This window comes from Mus caroli, unplaced genomic scaffold (genome assembly GCF_978045245.1).
Source record: "Mus caroli unplaced genomic scaffold, Mus_caroli_1 scaffold_6, whole genome shotgun sequence".
Taxonomy (NCBI): Eukaryota; Metazoa; Chordata; class Mammalia; order Rodentia; family Muridae; genus Mus; species Mus caroli.
Window position 1 is genome coordinate 21,579,750 of NW_028227261.1, and position 24,617 is coordinate 21,604,366.

General features: G+C 51.3%; 1 protein-coding gene across 1 annotated transcript; it reads right to left on the reverse strand.

Annotated features, from left to right (window-relative positions):
- Window positions 1-981: 981 nt before the first annotated feature.
- On the reverse strand, window positions 982-23,129 carry E2f2 (E2F transcription factor 2). The gene is made up of 7 exons (XM_021161355.3): window positions 22,848-23,129; window positions 17,386-17,491; window positions 15,332-15,551; window positions 14,465-14,623; window positions 11,447-11,561; window positions 8,805-8,997; window positions 982-2,447 (listed from the first exon to the last, which is right to left on the reverse strand). Exons 1-7 carry the CDS (start codon window positions 23,103-23,105, stop codon window positions 2,167-2,169), a joined length of 1,332 nt encoding a protein of 443 aa, XP_021017014.2. The 5' UTR covers window positions 23,106-23,129; the 3' UTR covers window positions 982-2,166.
- Window positions 23,130-24,617: the final 1,488 nt, after the last annotated feature.

Sequence of the window (24,617 nt, forward strand, 5' to 3'; positions counted from 1 at the left end):
GGCACACAGCTAAATGGCAAAGACCAGGAAACAGCAATGCTGTCTCCTGCCTCACGTGCATCAAACCAGATCTCAGATAGCAACCTCATCACTCAAGGGGCCCCCTGTGTCTAGAGCACACTGGGCTTTCCGGGTGGTCTGAGAAACCCCCATGCTTGGTAGAGACCAAGAACATCTCTGCAGCAGGTGTATCTAACCTGCAGCACGGGCCGCAGACACCTACAAACACAGCCCAACACAGAGTTGTAAACGTACTTCAAACATCATGAGATTTTTTTTTTTTGGTAGCTTATCTATGCAGTTCCTGAGGGTGAACTTTAGAGACAACGAGGTCACATATGTCAAAAGGTTGGATACTCAGTGTAAAAGTAGACAAATTTCAAGTGTGTGGGGGGGGGGGCGGGGGGGTTGTGAGTCACTGACCACTCCTCGGACAGGACTAAGTTTGTGGGCCCAGGAAGCTGACACTAGGATAAGACAAATTAACCCAAATGGGCACCAGTACATATTAGCTCAACATCCAAACTTCAAATTCCCAGTCAGCTAGCTCGGACCTACCTGGCATAGCCAACTTCATCTTTTAAATCAATTTAATGCTACAAACTTAAAACAACAACAACCAAAAAGTGCTGCCCCACTGAGCCCCTGAGAAACCCAGGCTCCCTGAGGGTAGGTGGAAGGCCTCTCAGACCCCGTCACCCCTGGGTACACCTCTCTGGACACGTGGTCTTGGTTAAGCCCATTCTCTATCCCTGGAAAGACAAGGAAGAAAAGCGAGTTCTTGCCTCCACCTGACCACAGGAAGCCTGGATGGTCAGGCTACGGGCAGAATAAGAGAGAGCAAGAGCTCTTCCCAGATCCCCATGCCAGGAGAGGTGGCAGGCGCCAGCCTATCCCCTCATGAGCTGCTGAGGCCTAGTCTGCAGGGAAGAGCACCCCACCCCTGCCCCCTCACCCCCTCAGCACTCCAGTGGGGAAAGGTGCAAACCTGTCATCAAGCTCCTGTCACCTTGTGACCTTGGAAGTGAAGTGAGGGCTTGGGACAGTGGGTGTTTTTGTTTTTTTGTTTTTTTTTTTTTGGTTTTTCGAGACAGGGTTTCTCTGTGTAGCCCTGGCTGTCCTGGCACTCACTTTGTAGACCAGGCTGGCCTCGAACTCAGAAATCCGCCTGCCTCTGCCTCCCGAGTGCTGGGATTAAAGGCATGCGCCACCACGCCCGGCTGACAGTGGGTGTTTAAGGAATCTTCCCCCTCCAACTGCAACCAAGAAACAAAAATGATCCTCCCAGGGAAACACGGGCAGACCCCAGGATGTTGCTTGTTTTCCTCTCACTCCTCTCTGCCTCCACCTTCCAGGTCTCTGACCTCCTGAGGAAGGGCATCTAGGAGCCACGCCCACCCGTGCCTCCTGCTTTTCCCAGGAGCTCTTCTGGGCTAATTCCTGAAGGCCTACATTTACATTGGGAGGCTCAGGAAAGATAAGACATCCAATAGGAAGCCAGCCCCCTTGGCTACCTCCCCCACAGTAGCTACTGGAACTTTCTCTAGGATGGAGGAGATGGAGAATTCCAAGCCGGTGCCTTGGCTGGGCCTGGCATTTTCTAAAATTACAAAGCCTAAGTGCAATTAATCCAAGCAAACTGGATAGTCCCCTCAAGACCTAGGCACCACTGGGGGGACGGGGGGGGGGGGGGGGGGAGGCAAGGAGCTGGCCTAGACCCCTGGAAGCCCAGATGTGCCCTTAGGCACTGGGCGTGGGTGGGGCCTGCCTGAGGAGAAACTAGAACAAATCTCCCTGCTAAAACTCAGGGTGGACAAACAAACACATCTGAACTTGAAATAAATACAAAGGTGTTAAGTGCTTCTAGAAAAAGTCAGGGTCCCCCTGCCCCTCAGAAGGAGGCAGTGAACCCTTTCCCTGAACATGGCCACCTGCACCCGTAGTCCTTCATGAAGGGGTCGGAGGGTCAGAAGAGGAGGATCAGGGCTTAGCCCTGATATCACTCCTCAGCCGTATCCCCCACATCTCCCTAGCTGGCCTCCGCCCGAAGGAAGGCTGGAAGAGAGCCGCGCAGACGGAGGGAGACACCCGGTGTCTGGTGTCCCCCATCTGGGCAGAGAGCCTGTCAATCTGTCTGTGAGGAGGTAGAGACAGATGCAGGACGCTTCAATTAATCAACAGGTCCCCAAAGTCATAGGAGTCGAAAAGGTCACTGATGCCTTCCCCCTCGTCCATGCCCCACAGGTATTCGTCCTGGTCCAAGGGCGGGGAGAAGCTGATCAGGGGGGAGTTGGCCGCCAGGATTGGGGACAGGAACTGGTCCTCAGTCTGTTGTAGAAGAGGGTGTGACAGCTCCAGCATGTTGTCAGTGGCTTCCAAGGGGACGAGGGATGGGGCTGGCGGCAGTGGTGGCGACGGAGGCGGTGGTACCGGCTGGGGTATCAGTACTGGTTTGGGAGACAAATAGACAAGGGTCATGTTTGGCTGCTCTCCGATGGCTGGCCCCTCCTCCATCTCTTCCAGTTAATAGCCTGGAGACACCTGATCTCTCCAGGCTCCAGTCACAGAAACTCCAGTGTTCTCCCCTCCACTGGGTGCAGTGACCTGCTCCCAAAAAGCCTACCCTCCCCCACCCCACCCCCGACTTCTGTATGTAGTCCACCTTGCTACCCTACAGGACTGCTACGGAAGCCATTTTCTGGTTCCTACATTTCCAGCTTCCCCGACTCTCCTTACATCATTACATCAGCCCACGACACCCTGATAATGCCTAGCTTTAAACAGCAATCTCCTGAGCTGAAGAAGTGGGGGCAGTTTGTGGTTTGTGCAGAGGTCCCGAGCTGGGTTCACAGCGCCTACACCTTGCAATGGGTAGCTCCTGATCCCAGAGATCTGATGCCTTCCGTGGCCTCTGTGAGTACTTGTGTTCATATGCACATACCCACACACAAATAAGCAACAAAAGATAAAATCTTTTTTTTTAAAGCATTGACCCTCCCACCCCTCACCAAGGGGCTGCCCTTTCAACAAATGGTCCCCGGAGAGTGAGGTGTCCACGTGCAGGAGTGACGTTGGACCCTTAAACCATTTCTTAAAATTAGCTCAAAGTGGACGAAAGACCAAACGCAAGATCTCAATCTATTAAATTCCTACAGGAAAACCTAGAGCAAACTTTCATGCCGAGTATGGTGGCTTAGAACCTCTCATGCTGGCGCTTGGCAGACAGAGGCAGAAGTACCATACGTTTGAGACTACGGAACAAGAGCCTGAAGCAAAGCAAGAGCTGGGAAGATAGCTTAGTGGTTAAGACTGACTGCACTGCGAGTAAGCAGACCTGAGTTCGAATCCCCAGTGCCCACATAAAAGCTAGCGTGGCTGTGAGTGCCTATAACCCCTAGAACTGGAAGAGAGTTCACAGGTAGATCCCGAGAGCTCACAGGCCAGCCAGTCTGGACAAATAATAGTAATTTCAGATCTAATGACTCCATCTCAAGGCAACAACTCAGAGGGTGATAGAGGGAGACACCTGACGTCCTGCTCTGGCCTCTGCACAGGCGTGAATGTGTGTGCATAGTTATACGTGTACACACACACACACACACACACACACACACACACACACACACCGCATCAATTATAACCACCATCATCACCAAAGTTTAGGGCTGAGGACATAACTCAACAACAGTAGAGCATCTGCCTAGCATACACAGGTCCCCGGTTCCATCCCCAACATATTACAATCACATCACATTGCTGGGATTACAGCAAGGGGAACAAGAATGTGGCTGCAAACCTCAGCCCTGCTGTGGACACCACTGTGCGTGCGTGTGTGTGTGTATGTGCGTGTGTGTGTGAGTGTGTATGAAAAGCAGTACCAGGAATAGAAGCCAGGCCCTTGTACATGCTGGGCAGGCACTCGACCACTGAGCTACATCCTTAACTCTCTCGATACCTGTTATCTAGAGATAGGGTTTGAAGAAGTCACCGAGACTGTCCTTGAACTCACCATCATCCAGGCAAGCCTCCCACGTATGACCCTCCTGCCTCAGTCTCCCAGGAAGCGGGGAATCACAGGATCCCAGGCTCTTGCCACTACACCAGGTGAATATTTGTTTATGTATCTTTTGAGTCTGGGTCTTGTGTCTGTGTTGCCAAGGTTGACCCTGAATTTCCAGCTTCAAGCACTCTTCCTGCCTCGCTTGTCTTCAAAGCCTGGAACTACAGGCTTTGAACTACCCAAGTCTCCCAATTTCAGATCTCAGGATACATCTCAGAATACGTCTCAGAATGTCCGAGCCAGAATAGGAGTTAGAAGCACAACTCACTCAAGCCCCTTCTATAATAAGGAAACCGAGACCCTAATGCGTTACCAATTCCCCCCGAGATCCCAGAACCTTAAATCCCAAGACTGCACTCTCTGCTTTGGGCCTGGCCTCGACTCTCTCACCTCAAAAAAAAGTACTCTACTTTGAAGCTGGAAAGATGGCTCAGAGGTTAAGAGCACTGGCTGCTCTTGGAGAGAATCTAAGATTGGTCCCTAGCTCCTACATGGAGGCTCACCACTGCCTGTCTCTGGCTCCAGGGATCTCATGTCTTCTTCTGCCCTCTGCCTGGCACTGCACACACATGGTACACACACATACATACACACACACACATACACACACACACACAGAGGCAAATACTCACATACATAAAATAAAAATAAGCAAGTCTTTAAAACAACCAAAACCTCTACTATAAGCCGGAACGTGCAACCCATATCTGTATTTTTGTGAGTGAGTGTGCCTGTGAGTGTATGTGTGTGAGTGGACACCTTCCTTTTCCTCCCTTCAGGGGGCAGAGGTAGCAAGCAAACTGGCTTCGCCCTTGCCCACCCCAGGGCCTCCAGGTTTTCTTGCCAGCCCCCACCATTGGGGCCAGAACCCAGGGCCTCAGTGGCCAGTCCACTCCTGAGCTCAGCCACAGCCTCTGGGCTTCAGATCTTACACCAGAAAGCTGGTGAGAAGTCATTACCACTGCCTCCACGCAAGGTCTCAGAGGATAGCTAACACACAGGAAGCTTGAACTCTGGAGAGCCACATCCTTGTTGATGGCTGAGCCAGAGGGCAGAGCCGCAGGCGGGATGAAAGGGTGGGGCACAGGAGGCACAGGCCTGGGTTAGAAGATAGTGACTAGGGAGGTGCCCAAAGAGTCAGATGGCTGGCACACAGAGAAGCCCTGGTCCCTGAACAACAACACCGGAGAGATCCCTGGAATTGTTAAAAGCATGGGTTCTGGTCCCAGATCTTCCATCGACTTGCTGTGACACCTTAAGGAAGCCACTTGCGGTCTCTGGGCTTTAATATAATCATACAGAATGAGATCACAGTCAATAAACTTCTGTAAAGAGCTGGACAGTATTTCCTGGTTTGTGGGATACGGGCAGCATATGCCCAACTTTTCTTTTTCTCTCTCTCTTCCTTTCTTTCTTTCTTTCTTTCTTTCTTTCTTTCTTTTCTTTTTTTTTTTTTTTTTGGTTTTTCAAGACAGGGTTTCTCTGTGTAGTTCTGGCTGTTCTGGAACTCACTTTGTAGACCAGGCTGGCCTCGAACTCAGAAATCCGCCTGCCTCTGCCTCCCGAGTGCTGGGATTAAAGGCGTGCACCACCACGCCCGGCTCTTTCTTTCTTTTTTAAAGGTTTATTGACTATATTTTATGTGTACAAGCATTTTGCCTGCATGTGTGTATGGTGCCATATGCATGCAGTGCCAGCATGAGTCAGAAGAGGGTCAGAACAAGAGTTAATCATGTCCTTTGCAAAAAAAAAAAAAAAAACAGCAAATGTTGAGGGCTGGAAACACATGGCTCAGAGGTTAAGAGCACTGACCGTCCTTCTTAAAGGACCCAGGTTCAATTCCCAGCATCTGTAATGGGATCTGATTCCCTCTTCTGGGTGCCTGTGAAGACATACACTCATACACATATAAATACATGAATGTTCCTAACACCTGAGCCATCGCTCTCCAGCCCCCTCCTCAACCCTTGAAAAATGTAAAAAACCGGGGCTGGCGAGATGGCTCAGTGGGTAAGAGCACCCGACTGCTCTTCCCAAGGTCCGAAGTTCAAATCCCAGCAACCACATGGTGGCTCACAACCATCCACAACGAGATCTGGCGTCCTCTTCTGGAGTGTCTGAAGACAGCTACAGTGTACTTACATATAATAAATAAATAAAATCTTAAAAAAAAAAATGTAAAAAAACAAGCTGGCCTCCAGTCCGGAAGAAGCCGGTCATGTGACCTGGGGCAGACTCTCAGTAGAAGGCAAAGCCATTCTGCAGAGGTGGCTTCTGAGTCATTAGCTGTACCACCCTCCTCCCAGCCAGGTGTGGGCCCTCCAGCCAGGAGGCCTTCCCGGTTTATGCTGTGCCCGAGGACACAGCACTGGGCCCCTGTAGACCAAAGGTTAAGACACACTGGGCTGCCTTCCAGCTGTCTAGCCTTGGCTAAGTTGCACCATCTCTCCACCTTGGTTATCTAATGCTAAACCAGGAGTGATGAGACCTTCCTTCAAGGTATGGTATGGAATGAGATAGCCCAATATGGAGTCATGGTGAAAAAAATAAAACAAACAAACAAACAAACAAACAAAAACCCTACTTAGCTAGTGCTACCAGAGAAAGTTCCAAGTCTTCCTATGGAAATCCAGTTAACCAGGTGTAGAGGTGACAGTGACCCCTAGCAATCTTGTCACTGGAGAGAAGACAGAGGACCTCAGCTATGACTTGGTTACAGACCTTGTATCCAACAAGACCTGGGGCCAGCGAGATGGCTTTGCAGGTAAAGGTGCTTGCCGCTAAGTCTGCGGATCTGGGTTCAATCCCTAGGTTGAAGGAAAGAACCAACTCCTACAAGTTGTCCTCTGACCTGCACATGTATGACACATGTTCCTGCTCACATATACATACATCCACATATAACAATAAATAAATGTAACATAAATATATAAATGAGTAATTTGTGAAACAGCTATAAAGACTCAGGCTAGGGGCGTGACTCCGTTGGTAGGGTGCTTACAGATTGTGTGCAAAGCCTGGGGTTTGATTCCCAGCAGCACATACACTGAGCGTAATGGTACAAACCTAAAATTCTAGCACTCAGGGGTTAGGGATGAGAAGGTATCCTCAGACACAGAAAGTTTGAGGCTAGCCTGAGCTACATGAGACCTACTGTCAAAACAAAACAAAAACCCTCACCAGGAAGAGCAGCACATGCCTTTAATCTCAAAACTCAAGGCAGAGACACTCTCTGAGAGTTTAAAGCCAGCCTAATCCTCAGGTAATGAGGAGAATACACAGGTAATTATGTTTCTAGCTCTCTGGGGGTTTGGGGTGGTAGCTAAGAGCATAAACATGTTCGGGAGCGGGGCTGGTGAGATGGCTCAGTGGTTAAGAGCACTGACTGCTCTTTGGAAGGTCCCGAGTTCAAATCCCAGCAACCACATGGTGGCTCACAACCATCCGTAACGAGATATGACTCCCTCTTCTGGTGTGTACTTACATATAATAAATAAATAAATCTTTAAAAAAAAAAAAAAACATGTTCGGGAGCAAAAGTGTGTAATCAAAGGTGAAGCGCCACGCCTTCAGAATGGCTATTTAAAACTAATTTAAGCCCAGATGTGGTGGTGCATGGCTTTAACTCTAGCACCCAGGCAAGATACAGAGGCAGGCAGATTCAAGGCCAGCCTGGTCTACAGAGTGAGTTCCAGGACAGCCAAAGCTACAGAGAGAAACCCTGTCTCAGATAAAACAAAAATATTATACTTGTGTTATGGGTATGAAGGTGTTGCCTCTGTGTGTGTGTGTGTGTCTGTCTATGTGTGCATGTGTGTGCCTATGAGTGTGTGTGTGGTGTGTTTGTGGTGTGTGTGAGTGCATGTGTGTGCCTATGAGTGTGTGTGTGGTGTGTTTGTGGTGTGTGTGAGTGCATGTGTGTGCCTATGAGTGTGTGTGTGGTGTGTTTGTGGTGTGTGTGAGTGCATGTGTGTGCTCACACACTTCTAGTGCTGGGAGGCCCCCAAGAAAGCATCGGCTCCTCTGGAGCTATAATTACGGAGCGCTGTAAGCTGCCATGTGGGTGTTGGGAACCGAACCTGCGACCTTTTGTGCTCTTAGCGGCTGAGCCATCTCTTCAGCCTTGGCCATCCTAATCATATAGAAGTATATCGAAATGTATAGACTTTGGATTTGGTTCATTTCAGTGCATGATGTTTTTAATTTACAAAGCCTTGATGATAAACTTTTAATTAAGATATTATTTTAAAGACCCACAGGCCAAAGCTGTGGCTCGGTGCCCACTTCCCCAGGATGCATCACGCATGGGTTCAACTCCCACCCCACACACATGCCACCCGCTTACCGAGGCTTGCCGATTGCCACGTGCTTGGCTGCGAGCCACCCTCCCAGCCGTCATGGCAGTAGAAATGACAGTTATTGCCAGGCCAAACATTCGGTTTACATTAGTTCACTAATCCCTTTAATAACCCGAGAGTTAAATATTAACTGCTCTTGCCCAACTTACAGATAAGGAAATGGAAGCAGAAACTCTCAGAAGGCACACAGCTGAGGGCATGAGCGGCTGAGCTGCCCCAGTTCCCCCCGGTGAGACAGGGATGCCCGTGGACTTCACAAAGGGTGAAGCTCACTGACCACACAGGAGGACACTGGGCTCCTCTGCTGGGAGAATGCTGGGTAACCGACAAATGCAGAAGAGGAAGAAGTAGAGTCACACCCACCTCCCCTCCCAGGGAAGGCCTACCTGAAGACTCTACGGTCTCTGCGATCCCAGAGTCAGTGCTGCAGCCAGGCTGAGCGCAGTCAGGGATGGGGCTGAGGGTAGAGGTGGAGGGGAGCGCCTCCTTGGCAGGACTATCTGGCTCCTGCCCCTCCTCTGGGCACAGGTAGACTTCAATGGGGCCTTGGGTACTCTTTAGATAAATCTGCAGGTTCTCCTAGAGGAGGAAAAGGAACAATGACGCACACAGACCCACACAGGTCAGCCGGTTCGAGCAGACACAGGTAGCGCTACCCACGCGAGCAGGCTCAGCGCAAGCCTGACACTGCCCTGCTCTGCTAGGACATCACCATTCCACTGTCCAGCCTGCAAGCCTCCTTGTCAGGAGGACACCTTGCTTTTCGTTGGGGAAATCAGCCAGCCTTCCCTACCTATGTGCTACTGTGAAGATTGTAGAAATATTCCACAATCCAACTCCAATGGCCACACTTGTGATGCAGCTGGGAGAGTCAGGGTGAAGTGGCTCCCTCAGGGTGTCACACGGCTGAGGTCAACCTGACCAGCATTAGGTACAGGACACTGGCTGGACACGAGGACAGAAGGTCCCTCTCTACCAGGGTGGCTGAGCTGTTGTCACACGAGCTTTCTACCACAGGAGGGGAGCCCTCTTGAGAATAGCACAGAGAGAGGCGGGCAGGGATAGACGAAGCCCCTGGCAGATGGGAAGTATGACTCGAGTCACTCAATTAAACTTTGTCTCCAATCTTCAGAGCCTGGGTTTGTCATCAGTCTTCCTCTTGCCCGCAAGCTTGAACCAGTTGGATGGGGTTTCTCCACCCTTGTCCCTTTCCACTATGTTTCTACACAGTGAATACACACACACACAAACACACACACACACACACACAGGGACACACACAGACACACGTTCAGGTCTCTATGCATCACTTGGCCTAGCAGAAATCCTTGTAATCTGTGAGACTTGGTTTACCCTGTCACATTGCCTGGGTCTCCCACAATCCACTAGGTCCTGAGCTGAGGGGTGGGGCTCACCTCTGCAGTATGGGTTTCCTTCAAATCATTCCTGGATTGCCAGACCCTAAAGCAAGTTGACCACCACATTCTTCCGTAAAGCTCAGAACACCAACAGGCTGGCGTCCAGCTCCCTTGGTGGAGGGTTTGCCTAGCAGGTATAAGGCGCTGGGCTCCAGCTTCTGCACTCTCTAAACGGATGCTGGATGCGCTTATAGTCCCAGTACTCCAGAAGCAGAGGCAGGAGGACCAGGATTTCAAGGTCATCTTCGGTTACACAGTGAGTTTGTGGGGAATGTTGTCAAAGAGGGACCAGGGAACTGAGATTTAGTGTGGTTAAAAAAAAAAAAGGAGGATCTAGTCTGGCTAGCTGATGAGGAAGGAAGTGACTCAGGACTCGGTCTCAGAGTGAAAGCCGAGGCTGGCCAGCAGCCCACCAGGCAGGGAGAGGAGCAGCATGAGCAAAGATGAGAAAAGGTCTGCACGGAGGATGCCGAGTTCCAGACAGGCTGACGTGGCCAGGAACAGAGATAGAAGGCAGTTTAGGAGAGGCATCGGGGAATCCTCTGGGCTCAGAGTAACACAGGCTTTATACCAGAGTATTAAAGAATTCGGACTGGAGCTGTAGAGATGGCTCAGTGGTTTAAGTGTGTTCCCTGCTCTTCCAGGGGACCCAGCTTTGACTCCCAGAGTGCCCACATGGCAATTAACAAGAGCCAGAAACTCTAGCTGCAAGGAGACCCAACGCCCTCTTCCAATCTCCAGTCACAGCATTCACATGGCACACAGACAACATATGCAGGCACACCACTCAAACATACACATAAAAACCCAAACAAATCTCCAAAAATAAAAATAAATAAATAGATAGATAGATAGATAGATAAATAAGAATTTTGGTATTGCGATAGAGTTCTCTTGACAGAAAAGTGCCTGCTGTCAAGACTAATAATATATGAACAAGAAAACTGATTCCTGCTTGTCTCTGATATTCATAAACACACACACACAGTGACTAGATAAATACAATTTAAAAAGATAATAATAAGCCGGGCGTGGTGGCGCACGCCTTTAATCCCAGCACTCGGGAGGCAGAGGCAGGCGGATTTCTGAGTTCGAGGCCAGCCTGGTCTACAAAGTGAGTGCCAGGACAGCCAGGGCTACACAGAGAAACCCTGTCTCGAAAAACCAAAAAAAAAAAAAAAAAAAAGATAATAATAATTTGATCTTATGCCAGGAATGGAGGTATCTGCCTTTAACACCAACATTTAAGAAGCAGAGGAAGACCATGAATTTGGGGTTGGGCTGGGCCATGCAGTGTGTTTAAAGCCAGACTGACCCACACAGACAGGCCGTCTTTAAAAAGCCAAGGGTACAGGTACAGCTCAGTTGTGGAGACTGTGCTAGCACAAGCGAGGCATAGGGCTCCATCCCCAGCATTGAAGGCTTTGGTCCTCACCTTCAGTGAGTAAGGACCCTTTCCAGCCCTAACTGCAAAGAGAAAACCCCTGTAATACCAGAGATGCCCTCAGGCCAGAACTTAGACTCCTTGTTCCTTCCAGTTTTGGACACTTCTGCCTCAGACTCCACAGAGCGATTCAGGGCCGTCCCACCCTGCCCTCCACACTTCTAACCTCCGCCCTGTCCGGCACTTCCAATCTTGTCTGTGGTGGGGCCTTGACCGCAATCACTGTCTGTTCCTTGAAGTTGCCTACGGCACGGATATCCTGGTAGGTCACATAGGCCAGTGTAGGGGCAGAAAAGTTAAGAAAAACAACCCTGTCAAAGTGTACATCCAGCCTGCCAGGGCTTTCCTCTCCCTTCCTAAGCCTCTCCCACCCTCACACACCATGCAGCTCAGACAAAATGTAAATGACCACAGACTGTTCTTTGAATAGCACAAGCCTTCCATCCCTGGAAAGCAAACAGATTGCATATCCAGGGTTAGTGTGGCTGTTTGCAAAACTCAAGGAAATGGGGTTGGCTTAAATGCCCATCAACAAATGAATGGATGCTGAAAATATAGTGTGTTCTCAATGGATTATACCAGCATAAAGGAAAATGAAACAGGAAATATACAGGACAATGTTACAGGAGCAAGGTAACCCAGGCTTCGCAAAACAAACATTGGCCTGGTAGTGATGGTGGCGCATGCCTTTAATATCAGCACTCGGGAGGCTGAAGCAGGCGGATCTCGGAGCTTGAAACCAGCCTGATCTACAGAGGGAGTTCCAGGACAGTCGGGGCTACACAGAGAAACCCTGTCTCAAAAAAAAAAAAAAAAAAAAACCAAAAAAAACAAGGGCTAGAGAGATGGCTCAGCGGGTAAGAGCCCTGACTGCTCTTCCAAAGGTCCTGAGTTCAAATCCCAGCAACCACATCAGGTGGCTCACCACCATCTGTGATGAGATCTGACACCTTTTGGTGTGTATGAAGACAGCGATAGTGTACTTACATACAACAATAAGTAAAATCTTTAAAACAAAACAAAACAAAAAATAACAATAAAGATAAACCAACCCTCTCTCAAGAAGCAAGAGTCACTGTTCTATTTCCATGTGTATACATGTGTGTCTGGGAAGGAGGGGAGAGGTCAGAAAACTAGAAAGAGAAGGGGGGGGAAGCTTTAAGGGAAGGGAGTGGGAGGGCAACAGAGCACAGGCAATACGGAATATGGCTGCCAAAGGGGAAGCCTGGGGGAAGGTTACAAGAAGCAGGAGAATGGAGGGTAAGAAGCAAGTAAAATTGTTCCCCAGGGACTGGCCAGGGGCAGCTGCCTGGGGGACCTTAGAGGTTGGGGCTCTTGCTGCCAAGTGTCCCCCAAACCTGGGAAAGCTTTGTAGGTTATCTTTTGTCTCCTCCTAGGGAGGGATGAATATATAACGCAATGAGCCATGTATGAGGATAATTTTAAACTCAGCTTGGGATGACCCAGTCTAAGAAAATAGTTCAGGGTGCCGGCTCTTTTGCTTTATTGGGGTTTACAAGATTTAATGACCTTGTAACCAGGGGCTGGAAGTCAGGGGCAGAGGCCTCAACTGTCACACACAAGGCCCTACCCTATGCTGGACTCTTTTGGGAGCCAAAAAGGGAATTCTAGGGGTGGGTTACAAGTAACGGTGGGGGAAAGGAGATGGTGGGAGATGAGACGGTCAACCTCTGTTAAAAACATGTTTTTAGAAATAAAGGCTGGCAGGGCTGGAGAGATGGCTCAGCAGCTAAAAGCACTGGCTGCTCTTGCAGAGGTCCTGAGTTCAAGTCCCAGTAACCACATGGTGGCTCACAACCATCCGTAATGGAATTTGGTGTTCTCTTCTGGTGTGTCTGAAGACAGTGACAGTGCATTCATATGAGTACAATAAGTAAATCTTTTTTTTTTTTTTTTTTTTTTTGTGGTTTTTCGAGACAGGGTTTCTCTGTGTAGCTCTGGCTGTCCTGGAACTCACTTTGTAGACCAGGCTGGCCTCGAACTCAGAAATCCGCCTGCCTCTGCCTCCCGAGTGCTGGGATTAAAGGCGTGCGCCACCACGCCCGGCTTTAAGTAAATCTTTAAAATAAAATAATACGGACAGCAAGTGCTCAGCCAGCCTGAAGGACCTGGGTTTGAGCCTTAAAGCCCACATGGTAAAAGAAGAACTGACTCCTGCATGCTGTCCTCAGACCTGCACACATGAGTCCTGGCATGCGTGCACCTACATACATACAAACGGAATAAAATAAGGCCGAGGCCAGCCTGACCTACAGAGTTCTAGGACAGCCAGGGCTAGAGAGAGACCTTGTCTTGATAAGCAAAAAAATATGCTATGCACTCCTTTAATTCCAGAACTTGGGAAGCAGAGAGGAGGCAGGCAGATCTCTGAGTTCAAGGCCAGCCTGGTCTACAGAGCAAGTTTTAGGACAGCCAGGGCTACACAGAGAAACCCTGTCTCAAGGAAAGAAAGAAAGAAAGAAAGAAAGAAAGAAAGAAAGAAAGAAAGAAAGAAAGAAAGAAAGAGAGAGAGAGAGAGAAAGAAGAAGAAGGAGGAAGAGGAGGAGGAGGAGGAAGGGAGGGAGAAAGAGAGAAAGAAGAGAAGAGGATATGTGGTGGTGGGGAGGGTGGAGAGAGGAGGGGCTGTTTTGGGGAGGGTGGGAGAGGGAAATTGAAAGTAGAAACAATCAATGTATATCATGTATGAAACTGTCAAAGACTAAAAAAAAAAAAAAAAAAAAATGCTGCAATTTGATCCTTGGGACCTCCATGGTAGAAGGAGAGAACCAGCCCTCATAAGCTGTCCTCTGGCCTCCATACGCATGCCATAGCACAACGCACCCCTGCACACACAAATAAACACATGTCATTTCATGACAAGAAAAAGCATAACTAGAAAATAAATTAAGGGAGGTCCAGACTGGATCCAAACACGCACTGTAGGTCTTATCAACATTTACAGTGGGTACCCAAATCTCCTCAGGCAGGATCTCACAAAAGAAAAGACCCAAAATAACCCCCGAACTTCGCTAAAGCTCGAGAGGGAGATACAGATGCGACTGTCCTCTAGAGGGAGCTAGTCCCTGTAAGGAGGCAAAAAAGATCAACGGAGTGTCCCTTTCCACAGCCTGCAGCAGCCCTGCTCCCCGCCTCCCCCTTCTCCCTTCCCCCGCAGAAAGGATATTTCTTGTTGGCATTATCTTCGGTCAGGTGCTTGAAGCTCAGGGAACAACTTTGAATGAGCTGGTCCAAGGTCTGCTCCGCATTCATCAGCTCCTTCAGCTCCTGCCCCAACTGCTGCTGCCTGGAGGGTCGGGTGGGGTCTTCAAATAGTTCCCTGCCTCTGGGAACAGAGCAATCCCCAACGTCATGATCCCCACCTCAGGGCTGCCCCCACACAACCGCAGAGGGGAGCTGGTGAAACTCCAAGCCAGGGCTAGTCACCAGCGGTGCCCCCTCTCATGTTATGCAAATCAGTGGGGATGCCCAGCTCCCTGGGAACTATCATGGCCTGGCACTTGAAGCTTGAGGGTAGGTTAGAGATAAGAAGCCTGAACCCCAGCGTCCAATCCTTAGGCCCCAGCCTCCATCAGATGGTAAGAAGCTGTTGACTTTAGCCTTGGCTCCGTTCCTGGGTTTCCTTAAGGGTTCATGCCAGGATGCTTTCAGACTCTGGAGCAGTGGGGAGGAGCCCGACCCATACCTGAGCTATTCCCAAAGGTTTTCCTAAGTCAAGAGGAGGATCCCGGGGCCCCTAATACAAGGAGCTAGGGTCCTCTCAGACCTGTACAACCCCCAGAACTCCTCCGCTCTGTCCAGTCCTTTGGCTCGCTCTCGCTACTATGCCAGCATTTAACACCTGTTCCACCCCATTCAAACACACAGGCTATGCCCCATTGGCCACCTACCACCACCCCCATCCTGTACTTGTGCGAATTGCCTGTTGCTGCGGAGGGCACCCTAAATCTCACACCTATTGGCTACTGTTCCTGGCCCCGCCCCTAACACATGCACCCATTGGATGGTGCCCTGGCCGGGCTCAGGCACTCACACCCACTGGATGTTGTTTTTGGACTTCTTGCGGATGAGCTGGATACCCTCCAGCACGTTGGTGATGTCATAGATGCGCCGCTTTTGCACATCCAGCACCTCGGCTGCCCAGTTCAGGTCCAGGACTCCATCCTCCGACTCGCTCAGGAGGTAAATGAACTTCTTGGTCAGCAGCCCCAGCGACGTGTCGTAGCGTGTCTTCTCCCCAGGAGACTTGGGGGCTGAGGAGGAAAAGGCCCCACTCACACACTGCTCTGGGGGAGCCAGCCTGGGATCTCTCCACGAGTTCAGATCCATTCAGAAACACCTTATCCCCCACCCTTCACCGAGAGCTGTCCAGCGCGCAGAGCACCCAGGCAGGGGGATTCTTCACTGCCACAAAGCCCTGTAGCCTCGGGGGAAGGAGACTTGCACCAGGTCTCTCCGCTAGGGTGCGCTGTCGAGACCGGAAGCCAAGGGTTGTGGATTCCCGGTACAGAGTACCTTTCCACCATAGCTCTGAGCAGACAGCAACAGCTCCAACAACTGCCTACTGTTGGGAGGGTCACTGCTCTGGGCACTTTCCTTAAGGGAATACCCTACAGGGCTGTACAGAAAGCACAGACTGGTTAAGTCATTTGTTCGTTTCACTCAGCAGACGGCAAAGTAAGATTCAAAATCCAGGCAGGCTCCAGTTTTTCTGCTAAATCATTATCATCTCCCAACAATTATACCAGGAATTAGGAGTTATGGTTGGAAGGAAAGGACAAGCCTGGATTTGAGAGCATTTTTATAGATCCACACTTGCCTTTTCTTTCCATGTGTAGCCCGATAATTATCTGAGGGGAATCATGAACCATCAAACATCAAATGGGGGCCAGGTCCATGGAAAAGGTCCCTTTCTCAACAGGGCTGCCGTTGCGACACCACTTCTCAGCTGAAGCGAATTAAAACCACAAGGGGACTTTTGCAATCAAAATGACTTTAAGTCTCATAGAAGCTGGCTTCCAAACTAGTCACAGGAACTAAGTTTTAATCTCAGATCCCTCAAGAAGGGGACCTGAGAATCCCCTTCACACACAGAGGCCAAGCATTTGACACACATACTGCTTACTCCAGTTTTGTGTTCATGGCAGACATTAATAATCGATGTCAGATGGGAGCCCTTACCCTCATCCCTAATTCCTGACATCTATGCATTCTACCTAAACCTGTGCCCTCATTAGGTCTCTGGGTAAATCCATTTATCTCCTGGATGTACTGGTTTAAACTCCCAGGTTAACCAGAAAAATCGCAGAGGTAGGAATTCCCTCCACCTTAGCTTTAGAAAGGTTCTAGCCCTGTGGTCCTCACCCTTGCAAATGCTACAGTCCTTTAATACAGTTCCTCCTGTTGTGGTGACCCACAATGGTAAAATTCTTTTTGCTACTTCATAACTGTAATCTTGCTACTGTTATGAGTCATAAGGTAGATATCTGTGTTTTCTGGTGGTCCTAGGTGAGCCCAGTGAAAGAGGCATTCGACCCCCATAGGGGTCTTGACCCAAAGGTTGAGAACCGTTGCTCTAGCTGGACAACCTGGAGACCTTCAGGTGGTACAGGCTGGATTATTCAGGTTTCGCTTCCTCTGAATCACTTAGCAGTCTGTATGTGGGAGGCAGACCCTGCTTAGCTACTAATCCTCCCAGAGCTCTCTCTCTTTTAGAAAAAGGTCTGATAAACCCAAATATGGAAAACTTAAAAAAAAAAAAAAAAAAAAAAGCCAAGCTCCCAAATAAACACTAGTCATCGTGGTTAGCTCTGGGGGAAGGGAGAGGGGTAGGGCAGGTGCCTAAAGTACAGGAAGCCATTCGAGGCGTTAGTCCTGACTCCACTGACTAGCTGTGTGACCCTGGCCAAGTCCTGAGTTACCTCATCAGGAATCGGAATGTAACCCTATCTACTGAACAGAATCAATCGTGAGAATACACAAGAAACCTTGGAAAAGGAAATTGTCTGATAGGCGCCTGCACTGGTGACAGGGTTGGGGCTCCTGACTCGTGCCACCCCACCATAGGTGCCCATTGGAAGCTCTTACTTTTGGGGCTTGGTAAACCATCCACGCGGATGCACTTCCCCTTGGGGGTCCGGAATTCAGGGACCGTAGGCCTCCCAATGCCCTCCAGGTCCAACTTCCTTTTGGCCTTTGACAGATAGAAAAGTGGGGGAGGGAGAGAGGAAAGGTTAGAGAATCAGGCCTCCCTTGGCCTTTTTTATGAGCCGCAGCAAGGCCAAGTAGGCCAGCAACAGCCAGCCATCTCCTGTGTGCTTGCCACCAGCCCTCAGTGCGGTGTGTGGCGTGGCCGGCTGAACTTGGTGAGGAGGTGTCAGCGCCCACTGAAGTGAGAGGCAAATAATCAGGCTGGGGACCTGTCCCTTTCCGAAGCATCTGGTTCAGACCGACCTGGTGCCCATCACAGCTCCACAGCTGGCCCTTATCAGGGTGGGGCCAGCATCCGCCCAGGCCCAGGGGACTTCCTGGCTCGGTGCCACACCCCAGGGAGGTGCCCGCATTGGGAAACAGTGCAAACACTCCCCCTCCCACCCACCCCCATCCCGGTTTGGGCTCCAGCTTGAGGTTCCAGGGCCTCCAGAATGGACTGCTTGTCATTCTTTCTTTACTGAGACACAATGAGTCCTTCCCCAGTGTCTTAAGGACAAGCAGCTGAGGCCCTGCTGCCCCTCCCCGTTCCCGCCAAGCTTGGGAAACACCTGCTGGGGAAACCAAACCACAGCCCATCTGCTCCGCTGCTCTACCCAGACACCACCCACCCACCACCACCACCACCACAGGGCCACAATGAGGCTTCTAGCTGCATTGCCCGGAAAGGGCCTCCCTGATGGCTTAGGGCTGGGCAGGGGTGGGGCAGAAACACTGGGGCACTGGGACACTGGGCAAAGGGCCAGCTGGAATCTCCAGCAAGTCTGAAGTCTCACTGTGTGACCTAGGGACATGTGCCAACCGTCGCTAAGGGCCTCAGTTTCCTGCTCAGTAAAATGGGCAGAAGATCATGACCTGAAGGGCTGCGGCAGGGACTCTAGGGACGTTCTCAGTAGGAGACACACAGTAGGGGCTCAGGAAATGCACAGTCTATTCCCCAAACACGATCCCAGCATCTTCCTGGACACACCCTCTGGGGCCTCTGAGCCGGTTTCCTTCCTTCCCTGACCCCTAGATGCCTCTGACAGCCGCTTGAAAGATCTGTTTTAACACTCGGTGGTGAGGTCACGCTCCGCAGCGCTGAGCCTTCTAACTGCTGCGGAGCACAGCTGGCCTGACAGGTGTCAGCTCCTCTCCCTGACGCCAGCCCCCTCCAGGAAGTCTCCCTGGACTGGCACAAGAATTCTGCTCATTGCTTCCAGGAGCCTGAATGGCTCACACCGAATGCAAACACCTCCCTGCTCATCTGTCTGAAAGAGTCTCCTGAGTATTCTTCACCTACCTCGCAACTAATGAAGTCCTAGACTCTAGGGAGGCTAACCCCATCCTGTCACCAGAGAAAGCCCACCCCTACATCAGGACCCGCTGAGCCTCCCCCGCCCCCCGCTATATAATCCAAGCTAAGCTCCAGCCCCCAGCCCTAAGCCTCCAGCCCCATCAGTACCAATGGTGTGGCTGTTGTAATAAAGGCCAGGTGGGCTCGGATAGGACTCTGTCTTGATCAAAATGGTTCATTTGAACTCCCTCCCACCATACAAGGGCAAGCTGACAAGAGAACTGGTCAAGCCTAGTTCTAGCTCATCCTATACTCCCGACCCCCAATCAGAACCTCACTGGCCGCCTGCAAAGCAGGGGGCGCCGAGGACCAGCCTGTCACACTCTTCCACAGCCCTGAAGTGTATCAGCACCGACACTGTCTTGAGAGACAAGTGGGGACAGAGAGGTTAAGTCACACAGACAAAAAAAGCAGAGCCAGGGTGTGGACCCAGGTCTGTCCGACTCCAAAGCCATATGCCAGGCTACAAAGAACGGTCCATTCACACTCCCCTAGGAACTGCTAGAACATGGGCCAAGGTCCCCCTATGCCATCTGCTCCCCATACCTCATGTGTTCGCACGCTGCCTCCTCCTCTCCCACCGTCCCTCACTGGATGCACACGCATTGCAACCCCAGGGTCCCTGAGTAGCAGTGTATACCCCACCTAAGGACACCGGCCTAACATCTTTGGGTGCTACAAGCAGAAAGAAGTCAGCATGTGGCTGGGTTGAGCTTGCAAAGGCCAGGTGGCACCAGAAGAGGCCAAGCACAGGCCTTGGGGTCAGATGGGGTCAAAGCTGGACCTCTCCGTCCTTTTGCTAGGTGAGCTGGGAGGTCAGACGACCTTGACCCACTTACAGAGTTGGGCCAGCCTGCTCATGCTGAGGAGACAGTGAGGCAACGCAGCAGGCCGGTGCAGCGGCTGCAGCCACTCAGGCAAAGGTATCCCCGTGAGTGAAGTTCAACGGTGAACATTGACAAGACAGCAGGGGATAAGGAGAGCAAAAGTCTGTGAACACACCCAGAGGTCAGTACGGTTCTAATCTGGACCCCCTGGAACAGCCCTGGTTAGGATTTATTTGCAAGCCCTTAAGTGTAGACCACACCCCTTGCTCAGGAGCCCCAGAGGAACAGAGGGGCTGGCATAGAAACACAGGGAGCACGAAGATCAGAGAAGGGAGAGCCAAGGTCACACAGGCAGGGACCTGGGTCTCCTTTCCAATCTAGGGCAGGCACTGGGGTAAAAAAAATGTAGGGACCACTTTACTGTTGGCTCCAAAGGACAGCCTGGGACATGTTACCCTATCCCTGAACCTATACGTCATCACGTCATCTCCTGGCCTGGTGTGGGTAGAGTTTTTTTTAAAAAAATTATGTTTGTCTTATAGGCTAAGCCATTGGAGAGGCCGAGGCAGAATCCCTTTGTTTTGAGACAGGGTCTCATTATGCAGCCCTGGCTGTACTAGAACTCTCTCTGTAGACCACGCTGGCCTCCAACTTACAGATTCACCTGCCTCTGCCACCAGAGGACTGGGAGTAAAGATCTGGGCCATAACACTCAGCTGGATCTGGAATTCAACAGTCTTCCCCCCTCAGTTTCCCCAGGAGTGTATGTATGTATGCCCAGCTTAGCTGGAACATTTGCGCCTAGGCATTCAGGACCAGCCTGGCAACAGCGAGAGCCTGTCTCAATAACAGCAGCCAGGTGTGTGGCACTCAGCACTCAGGAGGCAGAAACAGGTGAGTCTCTGAGTTCGAGCCCAGCCTGGTCTTCATAGTGAGTTCCTGGACCGCCATGTGGATAACACAAATTAAGAGGCAAAGAGAAACCCAGAAGAGCCCCCACTGTCCTCACAGATACCAGCTGTAGGACCCAGAGAAAATGTCATGAGCCTGGCCAGAGGTGAGACTCAACAGGGAAGCTTGGGAGTCTTTGGGAGCGGACAGCAGGACCAGTGGGCAGGAAGCGAGGAGACCTAAGTCCTGGCCTGACTTCTACAGAGCCACGGTTGTCATTCCTCTGGTGGCCAGCTCCCCAACAAATCTTGCTCACCCCACACTTTGCAGCCACAAAGCAGAAGACCACACCCAGGGTTGGGCTTGGAGCAGCTCCAGGTCACACCCTTGTAAAATGAGTAAGCAGGGGGTTAGGCCTGCCCACGGGGCACTGGGGCCCCAGCATCTGGAGATGGACCAGAGATGGTCTCTGGGCCTGGCAGGCTTTTAGGGAGTCTGATGCAAGGATGACACCCCCCGCCCCCCACTTCTTGGCCTTGTGAGTTGGGCAATGTCTTCACTCGGCTCGGTTTCCTCACCTGTAGAGAGCCTCATCCCCTAACCAAGATAACTGGTGCAGAGTGCCAAGCCGTGTCTGGCATGCAAGAGCCACTCTGGCTAAGATCCCTGAGCCCGCCCTGGGAGGACAGAACAGACAGATGCAGAGTTGGTGGGGAAGTTCAAAACCCCAGCTGTTACTGACACTCTACATCCAAAAGCAGGTGGTCAAAGGCAAGATTAGCCCTCCAGAGTCCCCTTTCCCAGGGGCACCTAGCTCCTAGAATGAGCAGTTCAGGGGTAAAGCCCAGCCGGATAGAGAGCTGATTTGTGGGTCACTTCGCTGGATGACCTTTGACCCTCGATTTTCCGCTTCTACAACATGAAGCTCCTTCCTGTTCAGCTTACTTCACAAGCTAACACAAATGCATGCGGCTGGAAAATGCCAAAGAGCCGACACAGCAACAGAACACTTATCCTCAGTTTCTTGCCCTGTAAAATGGGCAGGACAACACAGCTGTGCCACTTCCTGCACTCCCAGGAAAGGGATCATGGGAGGTAAAACTAAAGCTTGACTCCAAAGGCAGAAAATGAGGCTGGCTCTGCCTAGAGCCAGAGAGGTGACCACTGAGCTCTGAGCCTACCCCGGGGATGGAGAAAGAACAGACAGAGCCACAGGTCGGACAAAATGCCCTGGGGACACAGGGTGGTCTTATCCCTGTCCCTAGACTTACCATACCCTACAAATACCATCTCCCCTCCTTGGCACCTGCTTCCAAACCTGGAACTAACGGAGGAGACAAGCCAAGGAAGATATATTTTCTAGAAGAGGAAAGGTGGGGCTGGCGAGATGGCTCAGTAGGTAGAGGAGTTTGCCACCAAGCTGAACAGCTTGAGTTTGATCCCCAGGCCCCACTCAGAAAACCAACTCTGAAAAGTTGTGCTCTGCCCTCCAAACACAGTGTGGCACAAACGGTCCCATCCCCCACATAAATGTAATTTTAAAACTTTTTTTTTTTTTTAAAGAAGAGGAAACAGAGACCCTGACATCCAAATATACACAGTGAAGACCAGAGCTGAAACCAGCCACCCCAACCCTCCCTCTAACTCCCTCAGGCCCTTTCTCATCCATTCCCACAAATCCTGTACTACAGCCCAAACGCCACCACACCAGGCCTTCCCTGACAACACATCTCTCACTCCGGAGGACACAGTCCATCTGAACAGGAAACCCAAGAGACTGACTACATTTGCATTGCTACTGACTATTTCGGACGATGACCAGGCTGTGGGGAGGACCTGAGGACAACACTTGAGAAGGAGCTGGCTAGACAACTCTGGTCCAGATACCAGGCTGGACCAGAGACCTGGGAGACCTATGCGGATTTAAAGTCACCAGGAAATCCCACAGGCCAAACCCCTGGCCTGAAAAAGCAGGTGTTGGTTCTGGCGTAAACAATGAAAGAATGAATGAACTTAAGCATCGTCGATGCCTTGGAAGCTTCCTCAAGGTCACGCAGGCGCTAGGGGCACTGGGCTAGGTCTCCAGGTTCCCCTGACCAGTGCTCATTGCACTCCCCGACAGCAGGCGAGATTACTTCACGGTGACGGAAAATGAAGGGGTTCTCTCTACTGCCAGTCCCGCTTCCCCACCTCAACCAGCTGTAATCAAGGCGTCCCAAGCACCCTCTCTCCTTTTTCCCCACCCAGACACGTATACGGGAAGTACAGGGGGTCCCCAGCATTACCGGCAGCCGGCCTGCGGGTACACATCGCACAATTTGGCCCTCGGGTCCGTGGGGAGTGGCGTCGAGGCAGGTGCCCAGCGCCACAGAGGAAGGCACCGTCTGCGTGTAAAGCGAAGTGTAGTAGGTGGTGGCGGAGGTGGCCGGGCAGAGCTGGGGGCTGCTCAGACCCGAAGGCCACAGCTCGGTGGGGTTCAGCGCCGGCAAGCTCTTTGTAGGTTGCGCCGTGGCCGGAGCCAGGGTCCGCGGCGCGCGCAGCATGGCGAGTGCGGCGCCCCCTACCCACTCGGGTCTGGCGCGCGCGCGCGGGGCACCTGCGGGCTTTGCAGCCGGCTGCACCGCGGACGCCGGGAGCAGCCGCCAATGGACGCCCGCCGGGCAAGGCCGGACCCTCCCCTCCTGGCCCGCCGCCCAGCGCTGCCGAGCTCAGAGATCGCCACTCGGAGATCGCGTGGCACAGGTGGCACTGCCAGGAGTTGGCCCGGTCCGGCTCGTGCCCCGAATGTCTGGGCGTCCGGAGTCGCGCCCGTGCGTGAAAGCGTCTCGGAATGCCCACGGACCCCGCGGACACTCGTGTGCTCTGACCCGCGAAGGGTGTCCTGTCCGCCCTGCTGAGCTCTGCGTTCACCCCTCTAGTTCCCGTCCCTTGCTTAGACTCCTTTTTCTTTTCTTTCTTCTTTTTTTTCTTTCTTTTTCCTTTTTTTTTTTTTTTTTTTTTTTTAGCGCCAAACTATGTGCCGCCAAATTCGGATCTCCCGCGGAAAATGCCGCGCCTCGATTGGCTGCTACAATATATATAGGCTCCTCCCACCCGCCCACCCCCGGAAAGGCTTAGTCTAAGAAACAACGATTACGACAGGAGCTTAGTGGCTTAAAGGGGCCGCGACATCTGCTGACTTCAGCGTCCTCTTGTAACAGTAGGCGAAACAGAGGCAGGAGGTGCATCTGGAACACCCAGCATAAGCACCAACGGTACAGCGAAGAGCGCTGAGGAGCGGACCTCTTTTCCTTGGGGGTGGGGCCAAACATTGAAAGAGTCAGAGTCCGGACCTGAGCCTTGACCCTCAAGTGCATTTCCCTGGCCACAAAACCTTTTGTTTTCGCTTTGTTGCTTAGTTAGGTTAAATCGTTTATTAATATATTAATTAATATAACCAATATGTCCTCTTTCTCTTCAAATGAAATCCAGGAACCTGTTCCTCCAGGCTTTAATTGGCAGAGGGGCAGGGAAGGGTGGCGCCTCCCTTTTATGTTTTTCTTCAGGAAAAAAACTAACCTCTATTGAGCGCCTACTGTACACCAGTACAGTACACTAAGATTAGATTATTATTTATGTTGTTTAATTTATCCCATCAATCCGGAGACGTGGGATGGGTAAAGACCAGGGAGTCGGAGGGGCGGGATATAGTGCCTGGGGTCATTCACAGATTTGCTGCTCTGAGAATTGGCAGTCAAATGTAGGACAGTCCAGGTCGGGAGTCTTTGTTCTAGTAAAGAGCTCCTTCCCACTCTCCCAAACTCTGCCCCGCCCTTGACAGGCACAGCATGGGTGAGGGTCATTTTCCCCAACAGGGCCCAGCACTCTTCCTTTCTGAGTCAAACACCTCCAGGTTTCTTCTAAACAAATTTTTGTTTGTTTGTTTTTGTTTTTTCGAGACAGGGTTTCTCGGTGTAGCCCTGGCTATCCCGGAACTCACTCTGTAGACCAGGCTGGCCTCGAACTCAGAAATCCGCCTGCCTCTGCCTCCCAAGCACTGGGATTAAAGGCTTACG

Bases quoted from the DNA above. Each gene is read 5' to 3' on its own strand.
- E2f2 (XM_021161355.3), bottom strand. From the start codon at position 23,105: ATGCTGCGCGCGCCGCGGACCCTGGCTCCGGCCACGGCGCAACCTACA. The intron at 14,624-15,331 runs GTGAGTGCCTGA...CTCTGTTCCCAG, and splicing joins AAAAACAACATCCAGTGGGT to AGGCAGGGAACTATTTGAAG. The intron at 2,448-8,804 runs GTAGGCCTTCCC...CTCCCAAACCAG, and splicing joins AGAGACCGTAGAGTCTTCAG to TACTGATACCCCAGCCGGTA.